Consider the following 14251-nt stretch of genomic DNA (forward strand, 5'->3'; position numbering starts at 1 on the left):
TCTTACCAACTTCGAGACAATTTATTTTCATGATTTCCTAATTTTCATGATGTATTCTTATAAAAGAAGATGCTCTTTTGTAATTTTTGCGACATTTTATATTCATATCACGTTATTTTATATACACCCAAAAGTTGCGAAAATTAGTTGGTTTACAGTATTAGATGGAAAGTTCAATCCAGGGTTGTTTACCTAGTAAATTCTTTTATTTCAGGACTACTTAGCATTTAAAACAGAATTTGACAGACGACAGAAAATATACCAGAGGTTAGAGGAGAAAGTAGTGAACAAAAAAGCCGTAAAAATTACTCCCAAAATGTGGCAGGAATTGGAACCCAAATGGCGAGACATTGCTAGACGTACTCGTATGTGGTTATGGAAACTTGATGCTAGTCTACCAGGTCGTCTTGGCAAGTTTGGTGATTGGTTAAATCAAGCTGAGGAAATGTTAGAGATTGAACCTGAACAACGAGAAGACTATATAGAAATGGCGGATCAAATTCTTAAACTGTTGAATGAACACAAGGTATGTTTACTGTTTACCTTAAAGAAGACAGGTTCTTGCTATACAGCTGTCTATAATAGAATTACTGTTGTGACATACTTGCTAAGTGGTCATTAATATTTGTCATTGACTTCACATTAATACCGGTAAATAAATATTAAAAATACATTATTTTTATTGAGAACTGTCGCTTTCCATAAGCTGACTTTTGGATAAGTCACTGTACCAGTATTTGATAATTCATTTTCTTAGTTGCTTGGTAGCAATATGACCAAATACATGTAATGTAGTTTATTGTCATAATTGTTATACATGCACAGAAATGGCAAGTTGTGATAGTAGGATGATCCAAAAGGGATGTGGGATCCACGAAACAGCCAATGTACATCTGAACTAATGTCAGCTCTTGCTGTTTTTGGGCCAAACAGTTTTCACTATAGATAGCTTCCATAATGGAACAAAGCGTCTTGTTCATTTACTAAATATTGTATTTTTAAGACTTTTGTTTATTTTGTTAATAGTTTATAGGGGGAAATGGTATAACTGCATGTGAAAATTCATGTGGTTCATTTTGATGAAAAGTTTTGGTTTGTTTTTTGTGTGAAATTAGACATTTAAAATTTATCTACATCACAATATGGTGTTGACAAATGTCCTAAAACAAAGATCAGGGGAGACAAATTTTAGATTTTTTATTCTGGACACTGCTGTAGAATTTTCTGATGAACATGTTCTTTTGCCAATTTTAGGACTTTTTCAAAGAGCTGGACCAAAACAAAGAGTTTTTCTTACAAGTAAAACGTGCAGGAAAATATGAAGGAGAATTCATCCCACCGCCACAAATGGACAATTTACACAGTAGATTACAAGTTGTGTGTAAAGAGGCACCAAAACGAGAGAATGTACTACAGTATGATGAGTTCAGATACAGACTTGCTGCACTCAGTACAGCTACAGAAGGAAAACTGAAGATATGGTTGTCAAAGTTAGGCACACAGGAGGACGTAGAGGAGATGGCAATGGATTACAAGGTAAATGTCATCATGATCATTGATCATATAACCTCTGACCTGAATAAAGAAATACAAAATGGATATGTTTAACTTATAGTTTCAAATTTTGCTGAATAGTAGCAGTTAAAATGTTAAAACATTTTTTTAAGTTATTTTGTTCGAATAGTAGTTCCAAAATTTAAAATTTGGAAAAAAGAAAAAAATTAGAAAAAAAAAATAAAAAAATGTATATTTGTTATCACCAGATGACCTCTTTTGAGTAAATGTAACCCCTTCCCTGTTAGCCTTATCTCGAATGATTTATCAAAAATTTTGAGGTTTAAATTTAAAAGGCTTATATAATATATTGTATATTTGATTTTTGCAGGGCTTTGTACAGACCAATAATTTATTTGCAAACTATGACAAGATGCTCAGTGAGACAAAAAAGAGAGGTGATTCTTTCAGAAGACATGTCTGTAAGTATTTTAACAGCAAACAGAAAACTGTTGAATAGTTATTTAAGGTCAACTTTGAGAATTCTAACATTTCTTCTAAATGGCCTCTAGAAAAAAAATGTGTTTAATCCTTATACATGAATTCTCAATCTAAACATCAGTTTCGATTTGAACTTTCTTGGATCCGCAGGATTCTTTTTATGTGTATCCCAAATGTATATATATCACAGGAAAATCAACAAAGTGTATACATAGTTTACGAAAATCGTTTCGGCAATATGAGATATTGAAGAGTAAACCAAGGAAAATAATTTGAGTAGACCAATCACATTCAAGTATTTGTAGTTATTTTCTTAATTTACTCTGTTCAACCGAAAAATAAATCATTTATGTACTCTGACTATACATAAAACTAATACCAACCGTGAATAGCAAATATATATATATGTATGTCATATTTATATTGTATGTTTTTGAAACTCACAAACTGTTTAACATGTGACTGATATTTCTGACGTTTATTATTTCTGTTTTTGTTGACTCTATACAACTTGTAAATTGTATATGTACGCATACTATACTGATGAACTGTATTGTTCAAAGTAATAAAGAATTGAATTGATGTATCAAATATGTGACTGACAATGAAATTATTTCTGTATATATGATAAAGACCAACAGCATTATAGAGACTGTCAGGTGTGGTGACCATCTTTGAACTAATGAGCTATAATCACATATTTTTGTTTAGAATTCAAAAGTTTAATTGATTATTTTTTGTTTACAGCAAAGGAAGAAGCTGCACAGATTACACAATTTGCTGATGAAGAAACACAAAAATGGAAAACAATGTCTGCAGATATTAAATCTTTACAATCTATGTTTGACGAGGGATTAGAGCAGTGGAAACGATATAACGGATGTTACGATATGTTAATTGCATGGATCACAGAAGGTGAACAAGTCATGCATGGTGGAACAAAAGAACAAATTGAGGAGTATTTTACCGAAATTCCACAGTATGAAGAAAGACTTCAAATTTTAAACAAATCTGCAAACTTTTTGATAGAAAATTGTCAAGAACCTATTGCTGAAGAAATTAAACAAAACCTTGATATGATTAACGGTAGATTTAGTGAATTAGTGGAAGGATATCAACACTATAAGAAAGTAGAAGTTATAGGAAAGGGGAGACAAGAATATCAGCTAGGAGTGGATAGAATATCACAGTGGTTACAAAACGCTGAGGAATTATTGGCAACTGAAGTTCCATGTAAACATGCTGCATTGAAGGACCATTTACAGGATGTAGATGTAAGTAGAAAGAGTTGCATGATAAGAAAGTTCGCTGGTGGGTTTGAAAATTACCAAGGTTAAAAAAAAGCTGTAAAAACTGAAAGGGATTTGCAAATAAAGTGATTTTAAGACAGAAAAATATGTATGTTGTTGTAATTTGGAAAAGGGGTGGGGGAAAGGGGTTTGAGTAACATGGTATATCTCTCTTTTCATGAATGTCAAATTTTAGCCTTTTTGTAGATAAGTGTATTCAGAGTTGAGCTTTTATGTGTCCAAGTTACTCTCGAAACTGTGGAATTTGGTTTTTAGGAAGTAACCCACTTATATGATGTACACATCAAGGTCAATGAAGGGTCGTAAGGCGTGAGATTTATCTTACATCTTAGATATAGCTTAAGATGCCAGAGAGTATAGACAAAAGACCTTGGGAACATGCTTATAAGACCATAAGAACATACCAGAGCAAGTTTGTGAAAATTTAAGAAATGTGTTTTGTTATTAGAATCAGAGTGTTTTTTGGCAAGCTTTAGATAATTATGAAAAAGGTCTTAAAAAAAGGGGGAGAAAAAGTGTACTTGATTGTTTAAATTAAAAAAAAAAGTGCTTGTTTTTATACGCCCGCTTAAGGGACGTATTATGGTTTCCGTTGTCCGTCTGTCAGTCCGTTCGTCTGTCCGTCGTCAACATGTCGGACATTAACTCAAAAACGCTTTAACCAATTTGCATCAAACTTTGGTGAATTGTTTATATCTATTGACGTGAGCTCCCTTTTGTTTTTTATAAATTTAGATTTTACGTTTCCGAGTTATGGGGTTTTCTTCATTAAAAAAGGGGGATTTTCCAGTTTTCAGACAATAACTCAAGAAAGCTTTCACCAACTTGCAAGAACTTTTGGTGAATTGTTTATATCTATTGACATGAGCTCCCTTTTTATTTTTATAAATTTTAGATTATACGTTTCCGAGTTACAGGGTTTTATTCATAAAAAAAGGGGGATTTTCCAGTTTTCTGACAATAACTCAAAAATGTTTTCAGCAGTTCTCATGAAACTTTGGTGAATTGTATATATCTATTGATGTAAGCTCCCTTTAGAATATTATAAATTTTACATTTTACATTTTTGAGTTATGGGGTTTTATTCATTAAAAAAGGGGGATTTTCCAGTTTTCAGACATTAACTCAAAAATGCTTTCAGCAATTCTCATGAAGTGAATTGTTTATATCTATTGATGTAAGCTCCCTTATGATTTTCATAAATTTCTAATATGACATTGAGAAGTAATTGAACTTTATTCTTTGAAAATGTGACGGGCGTATCATGCGCTCATGGTGCAGCTGTTTATTATCAAATTGCTATACATTTGTTGAATAACTTTGTATTTGTGTATCCAGACATTTGAACAGGATAACTCCGATGTAAGTTCATAAATCAAGTGGTCCTTGATACATATATATCTAACAAAAAAATTCTATATCCAAAGGATTGATTTATTAATCTGAAAACCAATTATTCTTTGTGAAGTATAGACATTTGAGCATGAAATCTTGCATTATTCAAAACTGTCTCCTTTTGGAGGGAAAACATTGAGGATTTTAAGGAATGTACATGCATGATTAATTATCGAAGACAGTTGACACTTTGCATGGGGTTTCACTGGAAATGAAAAACCATATAAATATATATTTATTCATTAGCAAAATTATGTAATGTGTGAACATTTACATTAGATAAATCTTGTATTATGCAACTTGAAAGACTTGTGACAAAGCATTTATTTCTGTAATTGTCTCCTGTCTGATAAGAAACTGCATTTGTTCTACTTCTTCTCTCATGTATCCAAGCAATTTTAAATTTGAATTGTCTCCAAGTTGAAAACCTCCTCATTTTCAAACAAATTGTCCAACTAGATTTAATAATACAAGTGAAAATGAAATGGGCCAGAATATTTCACTGTTTTTCTTTATTTCTTGTGCAAAATTCAGACATGTTATATTCTCTGAGCCTGTTTGACAGCATGACCTGAAGTGTGCAGACTAGCATGGATAAATGTTTGCTCTTTTCCTTCAATATAAAATTTATACAAAAAGCAGCTTTTATTTTCCCAATCAGTTATTAAACATTAAAATAGATCATTAAGTTTCATTTTTATGCTCTGAATTTGACAACGAATATTAATGATGTTTTTTCAGAGTTATTTAACATGTTTTAGATATTAATATAACATTTAGCTATTTTAGTTACATTTTGAATTTTGAATACATCTGCTGACTTATAAACAGGCTAATAGTAAAGTTATTGTTTTGCTCTGAATTTCAGCTTTGTGGAACTCAAGTAGCAGAAATGGAAAATGATTTTAAAGTGACCACAAAAACAGCGCAGTCACTAGTCAAGGATACAGAACAGACAATGGTCAACGAAATGTTACAAACTCTAAATGTACAAAAAGAAGTCATTGTTCGACTTCGTAAAGAAATCCCAGAAAGAATTAAATACCTCAAAGCTGTGCTTCCTAATGTAGAATCTTTAGAAACTGGAATATTAGATTTGAATGCCTGGCTGGTTAAAGGCGAGGCATTGTTAGCTACACACAAACTAGACGGTGACCAAAGAGCTGTTGAAGAACGCCTTGAGAAACACAAGGTATGTATCTAATTGATGACTTGTTAGATATTTTTTTTTTATTCTGATTATAAATTAACCTGAATAATTCAGTCCCTCCCCGTGATCGACTCTCCCACTCTCAAGGGCCTGAATTCTTTATACAATAAAAACGTGTCACGAATCCAGGATTTTGATTGGTGCTCTCTGTGAGAGAGAGCCAATCAGCTAATAGCTCAATGTTATCGAGATAGGTAAATCACAAGCTAATTCTGAATGATTATTTGACGATTTTTTATTGACAAGGCCTTCAGGCGTTAATGTAGCCATCGTAGAGCAGTGGAATATAACGACTGAATTATTCGGGTTAATTATAAATGTAAATTTGAGAAATAAGCCTTTCATTCATCAGTGCAAAATTTCAATATCAATCATTTTTTTGAATGTCAATATCATGAAGGCTTAGAATATGCAGTTAGTTTTCACAAAATTAATCAGTATAGTTACAGAATGATTTCATGTAAATTTCAATAACTTAGCACAGTCCTGAAATCTCTTGTTAAATCAGCATTGAGACACCATATGAGATTTAATGCAAAATTGTGAGGGATACCTATTAATGTTGTAATTAAACACATGATAATTTTTCTGTAAAGAAACAGCAATAGGCGCTTCATACAAAAAGTATTTTTAATTATCAGTCTCTTTTATTGTACAGCATTACATGTTATATTGCTAAATTAATCATATTATCCTATTGCAGCAATTCTTCTCTGAAACAACATACCAAAAATCCATTGTTGAAAGTAAAAACAAAGTTCATCAGAAAGTCACATCTACCAAACCCAAGTTAAAGAATGTCAATTTTGATGATGTTGATATTCCAATGGAGGAAACAACTGCACGCTTCCAGGTATGTATTTAGATTATATAATATAGACAAAAAATGTGTAAGACTAGTTCTATTTGTCATTGTTCTGAAGAATTTGGACATTGGCAGGTACAGTAATTTCAATGCATCACTATTTTTGTGTTGTAACCTGGGTGCTTGAAACCAGTGGAATGATTGAATGTGAGAAAGGGAAAAAATATAGATAGTATATATAGGCTCACTATAAATAGATTGAGAAAATAATTGTATAGTCATTGTTTTATCTGTAATGTGGTGCCTTAGGTATACTAATAGATATATATGGCTTACCCCAGAGTTATACAAATATTAACATTTACAGCACCAGAATTCACCATATTTTATTTGACTGCTCGCAAGGATGATAACTCTGATGATTGGAAATACTAAAACAATTTGCCCCGATCCCGGTCACGGGTGATGTCGGAATTAGACTTTTTTTGAAACCTCGTTTTACAGGTCACCTCTCTTGAGCGGTCACTTTTGATACTTCCCAAGAGTGACTGCTTAATACAGATTTGACCTTTACATATAACTTCAATTTGATTTTGTTAAGTTTCCTGAGATAAATTTGTGGCACTAATAAAAAAGAAGAGTGAAAATGAAGCCCAAACAAAAAACAGCTTTTAATCTTAATAAGTAATACAAAGTCAATTTTCTTTTTTTCTAGAGTTGCATTTCGGGAGCTAAAGACTGGGAGAAAAAATTGGATAATCTGTCTCGTCTTTGGCGTGTCTACTCACAGAAAGAACAAGCACTTGCCAGTTGGCTTCAGCAAGCTCAGACTGTACTCAACGACAACGAAGATGACTCTGATAGCTTAATCAGAAAACACAAAGGCTTCTTTAATAAAATTGACAAACGATTAATAGATGACTATTTGAGAGCCGGTCAAGATATTTTAATGGTGCTAGATGATAGGGATAAATCAGAACTACAGCAAGACATGGCTTCCATGCAAGAAACGTGGAAGGTAGGTTTTATAGTCCTTATTTTGTTTGAGGTTTTGCACTTCCTAAATAACTGTTATATTCTTTATATTTCCTGTCTTCATGCTTTTCTGTATTGTTTTTTTTGTTTTTTTTTTTCTCCATAAATTCTAAATTTTGTTTCAGCTTTTTCAATGTATAATTGCGTAATTATTCTTTCGTGTCTTTATCTTGTTCGAAACAACCTTCGGATTTTTTCTGTGTATGATGCAGCTCTTAGTATTTCACAACTGGATGTTAATCTTATTGCACAAGTTTGAGTATACTCGCACTTCATGTAACCAAAAGCACTACTCTTGACTCTTCTGCATGAAGTTTGCATGTTTTTATGGTGTCAGGAATATATCCAGTCTTTGATGCACTGAACCAAAGTTGAATCACAAGTTGCAGGGAATACTCTGCCAATAGAATGATGAAAATGGAATATACCAGTTCTGTTTAATCAATATTGAAAGAAACCCATATACATTTAAAAAAACTGTGATGTGAGATGTTGCTGGAATCAATCTTGATAGAATTCAGAATTGTGGTATATTTTTTTGGAATTTACTCAACCCTGGAATAAAGTAAGACAGTTTAGGGGGAATTCAGTGAACAACTGTAAGTACATGTGCTGTTTGGTTTTGTTTCTGTGTAGTTCTAGCAGCAGTTAGTCATATTTTGGCGGGAAAAAAATGATAAATTGTTTGACTTTGTCAAATTTATTTTTAAAGCCAAAAACTTGGACAAGTAAAAATTAAACAAATTCTTCAAAGTTTCCATTACAGTGGATTCATTTAATTTCATGGATACCAATATTCGTGGATTGAAGGTATATTGTATTTTCATACATGTAGATATTGGATTTTCAGGTTTTGGTAAATTTTGCATACAATCCTATAGCAAATTATTATTTCATCGAACATTGAAATTGTGGTTCGCCTATACCAAAGAAATCCATGAAAATTTGTAACCTACTAAAACAATAAATCCACAGCTCCAGTAGTTCGAATTAATATTTACTAAAACTGTGTATGTATTGATGCTCATTTATGTGGTTTGTATTTCCTTGCAGAACGTACAGGCATCCGCGCCAATCAAATTGGTGAAACTAGAATTCCGTCTTCCAGAGGAGATTTTTGTAGAACAAGTTGACGATGCTGAGAAAACACTTCAACAGGAACAAAAACAATTACAGAGAAATGAAAATGTTAAACAGACATTACAGAAACACAGAGTAAGTTAACTGTTATCAAAACTCTGTGAACTAAGAAATATTTGTGTCAAATTTAATTCTAGATATTTATTCATGATTTGCATACAGAATTTGAATTTATACAGCTTTTAATTGGTGATTTCAGGTTTGTATTTATACTTGTAAGATCTTTGTTCTATGAAGCAAGTTTCCTCTTGGCGTTTTAAATCTTACCAGGAAAATAGCAAAAAATTACAACACAATAAAAATCAATATTTAACCCTTGATTGTGAACCATTGTGAAGTTCATCAATTCTTTGAAAATTAGTCCATTTTATTGATAGGTGAGGTTAATTCAATGATAAAGTTAGGTCGCTATATTGCATAAATATCATTTGTGATGTTACACTGATGTCATACACATGTCAAAATTTGACTTAAAATGGCCATTTACGCATACAATTTTTTTATTTTTGCTTTATTTTTTAGCAAATGTTCGCCCAAGGACCATTTGTACCTACATGTACCAGATGTTTGGAGGACATGGAGTCCTTCACTAAGAACTTACATCAACTCGACAGAAACGATCACAATTTACAAGACAGATATGACCACCATATAGACAGGTGGAGGAAACTTAATGCAGCCATGGAAAATATCCATCTGCAGCTCAAACAACTTCCAGAGAGGTGGAAGGAATATAATCAAAAGTAAGTTGGCTTGTCTAGTGTACTGTTAATTGGTGTGAATATTAAAACATAGACTTTAAAATTCCTAGAAATACTCTATGGTATGGTTTTGGCTTATTGTTGAAGGCTGTACTGTGCCTGTTAGTTTTTTGCATCTCCTTATTTCCATATTGCTAGTATAAAACAAGAATTTCATGAAATACTTGCAAAAACCTGTATGTAAAAGTAGACATCAACTTTTATTGCTGCTCTTCATCTTGACAGAGGCTAAAATATCTTGAAATGAGTTCAAGTGCCCACACAAAACATCAAAACCAAGATGTACTCTGGCATTTACTAATAGTGTTTGTAGTTGAGTATTTTTTCTATTTTTGATATAATTTTATATAAGTGATAAACTATTATTTATTTTACAGAATGAATGAATTTAAAAAGGCAGTGCAGCATGTTGATGATCTGATGCAAGCCTTACAACAAGAGGATCTCACTAGTGAGGAGTACAAGGATTTACAAAATAAATACCAGGTAAGTATTGGATCTGATAAAAGAGAGTTAACTCTTGCAACTTTCTTTCAGCATGGAATGGCAAAAAAAACAAATTTCAATTCAACTTTGTTATCACAACTCTTAATGATTAAGATTTTAATCAATAGTTAAAATAAAAAGTTAAATCAACTTTTAACGATTAATTTTTTAATCAAAAGTCAAATTAATGTTGAATGAAAAAAATATTCAAAAGAAGTAGAGAAAATAAATATTTAAAAAATTGATAAAATAGAATTGTAAATTATTCAATTTTTTTGATAGATAATGTTTTGTTTTTTAGAAAGCATTGCGAGACATGAATAAGCTTGCAGAGGATGGCCAATGGTTAGAAGACAACTTGGAGGAACTTCTGAAAGACTCTCCAGAGGCAGATGCTGACGAAGAGAGAAGAAAGTTACGGGATCTAATGGGCCAATTTGTGTCTATTCAGCCTGGTATGGAGAGCGTAACAGATAAATCTGCTGTTTTCTCAAAGGCTTATGACTTCAGGGATGAACTACACAAGCGCTCTGACTGGTTAGATGAAGCTCAGAGACTTGTAAATGAGGATCCTTTTATAGATGGTCTTGAAGATGCTAGAGCTTATCTCGGTGAACATGAGGTAAGGAGGAGTGTTGTGTTTGATGTGATGTTTTAACTAAAAATGGTGTGTCATCTTTGCTTGTTGTTTGTGATACTAAAATGTCTTGAGATTTTTTAGTGTTTTAAAAAATTGTTATGATTAAGCTGCTCATTGCTGCATAGGTTAGCTGCAGTAGTTCGTAGGAAATTATTTAATTTCAACGTAGAAGCCATTTTTTTTTTAGATTTATGTCTGAAAATTCAAGAGTATATGTGGGGATTTCTTTGTAAAAACTTGTAAGATAAGATATGTTTTGCTGTAAAGAATAATATTAAATGGCTTAAAAGTAATAAGTCTGAAACAGCCAGTTCCATTTGTTTCCGTATTTAAGATTAAAAACAAATTAGTTTGAGATGATATGAAAACAAAACTGTATAAATTTTAGTTTTGAGATTTAGCTTACCTTCAGTAAGAACACAGGGTAATGCATGTACATTTTGTGTTTTAGGGAGATGTTAGTATAAATATGGTGACGATTTTCTTTCACAATTCCCTTCCTATACTCTCCTTGCTAAGTGTGTTTCTCGCTTTTAGTAATTCAACAAAGTTTCTCAAACTCGGCTAACTCATTAATCCTTTAATAATTTCAAAGTGTTGATAATGATTTTAGAACAAAGCAATATTTCTAGCAAAAAAAGTCTTAAAGATTTTTTAGCCAGTGAAAAATGCATAATTAGAATAATATCAGTTCAAAGCATGTTGAAAATTAGTTAATTTATTTATATGTTTGTGCTTGCATGTTGATTTACATAATCAGAATATGAGAGAATTATCTAGTTGAATTACTAACTGCATTTTGTTGTCTTGTTGCTAGACGGATTTTGTCTTTTTTTTTTTTGGCTTGAGTGTCTTCACAAAAATAACAAAATTCTGAAACATCTCTAAATATTCAATTCATTCTTTATCTTTATTTTTCCAAATGTTATTATTTTTAATTTTAATTTTTTCTATCTTTTTAATGTTTACTTGTTGTTGGCTATAAATAAATGAATGAATATGTAAACACTTTGAGATTCACGCTTCAGAATCTCAAGCTTTTTGCCTGCACCTGTAAATTATGTGGAATGTTTGGTGTGTAGCTTCAAATAATGAATATGCCTTTTTTATGAAAAATTGAGTCAATGGTAGGATAATAAATTTGTTATTAATAAAACCATATGAGTTTTAATCCAATATGCCTTAAATCAGTCAATTCTTTTTCAATTTTATTGAGATCTTATGAAAAACAAAATGTCAGGTGCTGAAAACCAAATTTCTCAAATAGATTTCATAACAATTTATGGTCAAGTTACCCGAATGAAGCAAACTGCTTTTATTGAGCAATACTAAGGCGATTGCATTACAACGATTTAAATAGTTGATAAAATTCAAATTGAAAATAACTTTTTAACAGGTATATCATTTCATTTGCAAAATTGTAAAAAATGTTGAATGAATATTTTGAGATGTTGGACAAAAAACCTTGATAGAATAGCAGGGATTTGTGAAGAAAATCAAATCACTGTAGCATCTTTGATGTTGATACAATAGACTGGAAAATAAAATTAGATCAGAGTTGTGTACTTGTAACCTAGGTAAAAGGGTTCTGTATCCTGTTCTTTTGGTGTAGATTAGCTCATCCAGGAATAACATAAAATCCTCTAAACTGTTTGAACTTGTGTAAAGAGAAACTGTTAATTTTCAAGAATTCTCTTTTACGTGTTTAGAATCTGTCAATCAATACTTAGTATTTCTGCTGATGTTGTTCTATTTTTAGAATCTGTGTTAGGAAGACTTGGTTTTTCAAGAGTGTAAACAATTATATGTGTAGCATGATTAGATTTTGAAATTTAATGCCAATAGCCAGGATTTTTTATGATTAAAAAAAAAAATTGGGTCTACTATTTTTGCTAATCCTCCACACATGGTTTTCAATTTCGAAAAAAGTTGTTTCCTTTTCTGTTTTTTCCAAACTTATATTAAAATTTATTTACAGTTGACATGGAAAAATATTAGTTGATGCAAATCATGAGATTTTGACTATAGAATAAATGAAAATTGACAGAAAAAGTTAAAATGTCATTTAATAAGTTTTTGTCTTAAATTAAATTCTGAACTAGGTTCAGGCATAATTTCTCTAAACACCTTGAAATTTTGGTTGAAAAAGATTTTATTGAGAAGTTCTGGTAAAAAGAGAGATGATTTATTTATTGTAATCTATGTTTTTTTTTACCTTAATTTAGTGAATGTATATCCAAAAAGTAATATGCCACCATCACTAAAATACAGAAAAAGTTTTAAAAAAAATTCTGTTTTTTATTCCCTGTTCATCGACTGTTTGCATGTGTACCATACTAATTGTATTTATGTATATTGATCTATTGTTTTCCCCTTATTTTAGTGAATTTAAACAAAAAATTGATATGTCACCCCATCACTAATTTACAGAAAAACTCTTAAAAATGTTAATTTTGGAATTTGCTGTCCATTTTACTGCTTGTATTTGTACAATTACAATGCTTGATCTTGTTTCAGAACATGTTAAAGAAACTAGGTACCGAAGGTGCTAGGATTCAAGCAGATATTGATGCTGGAAGGCGTCTCCAGAAAGATAGAAATGCTCCTGCATTTGTTTCAAAAACAGTGGAGGAATTAGATAGAAAGTTGAAGGATACAAATGAAAAAGCTAAACAGAAACATGAGAAATTGAAGGTAGGTATCATACTTGGACCTTAATAGAAGTCTATAAGACAATAGGAAATAAGAAATCTGCTGAAGGAGCTTGGTTAAGCAGAAAACAGATAAATACCGAAGTTGGCTGATTTTTTCATTCGATTAATTTCCATCTTGATTATTGATCTTATAGTGAAAACAGAATTACCTTTTTGCAACAATTCTCTCTGCTCAGAAATTAGTACTAGTAGAACGTTTTAGTAAACCAAAAGGGAAGTGAAAAAATGTATCTAAAAGTTTTGAGAGTTCAAAGAGATCAAAGAACTAGTAATCAGATTGGTATAGCGTTATGATTTATTTTTGTTATTGTTTTTAATTATATTCCAAATGCCTTGAGATTAAGTGTCAGTATGCATGAAAATAGATTTAAAAAAAAAACATAAAATGATGCTTTAAATATTGTTGATTACTTCTGTCCTCATAAATCATTCCTGTAATTATTTTAAGTAGAAAAATGATCTAAGTTGAGAGTTAATTAAGAGGTTACGAAATTATTATTTAAAAGCATGTTAACATTACTTACCTGATAGAGGTAAAATAACTTGGACATTTGAGAATTCCAACCACATATTGATACATACACCCTTGTTTTGTTGCTGATGCCAAGGATAAAAATGTTATTTTTATACCACATGACATTGTTTACTTCTTCATGTAAATGGTAAGGATCTACAGATAAACTTCATACTTAATTAGTAACCTTTACTATCTTTTGTATAGATAAATGAACACTTATCATTGACTAGAAATTGAACAGAT

At 31.2% G+C, this 14251-nt stretch overlaps 1 protein-coding gene across 12 annotated transcripts in view; it reads left to right on the forward strand.

Moving 5' to 3' along the window:
* Positions 1 to 14251, forward strand: part of LOC127738901 (nesprin-1-like) — a 244990-nt gene that overhangs the window by 51207 nt on the left and 179532 nt on the right. For 11 of the 12 annotated variants that reach the window (XM_052250385.1, XM_052250384.1, XM_052250389.1 and 8 more), the window contains 13 exons: positions 215 to 526; positions 1255 to 1536; positions 1886 to 1976; positions 2743 to 3269; positions 4644 to 4667; positions 5569 to 5892; positions 6614 to 6763; positions 7431 to 7733; positions 8804 to 8965; positions 9413 to 9633; positions 10029 to 10137; positions 10439 to 10759; positions 13295 to 13471. In XM_052250385.1, coding sequence (XP_052106345.1) covers positions 215 to 526; positions 1255 to 1536; positions 1886 to 1976; positions 2743 to 3269; positions 4644 to 4667; positions 5569 to 5892; positions 6614 to 6763; positions 7431 to 7733; positions 8804 to 8965; positions 9413 to 9633; positions 10029 to 10137; positions 10439 to 10759; positions 13295 to 13471 — 3003 coding nt within the window. The remainder of the gene's footprint in view (positions 1 to 214; positions 527 to 1254; positions 1537 to 1885; positions 1977 to 2742; positions 3270 to 4643; positions 4668 to 5568; positions 5893 to 6613; positions 6764 to 7430; positions 7734 to 8803; positions 8966 to 9412; positions 9634 to 10028; positions 10138 to 10438; positions 10760 to 13294; positions 13472 to 14251) is intronic. The other variant, XM_052250391.1, reaches the window with a different exon arrangement.

The sequence above is a fragment of the Mytilus californianus genome, unplaced genomic scaffold, assembly GCF_021869535.1.
Source record: "Mytilus californianus isolate M0D057914Y unplaced genomic scaffold, xbMytCali1.0.p SCAF_4, whole genome shotgun sequence".
NCBI classification, from domain to species: Eukaryota; Metazoa; Mollusca; class Bivalvia; order Mytilida; family Mytilidae; genus Mytilus; species Mytilus californianus.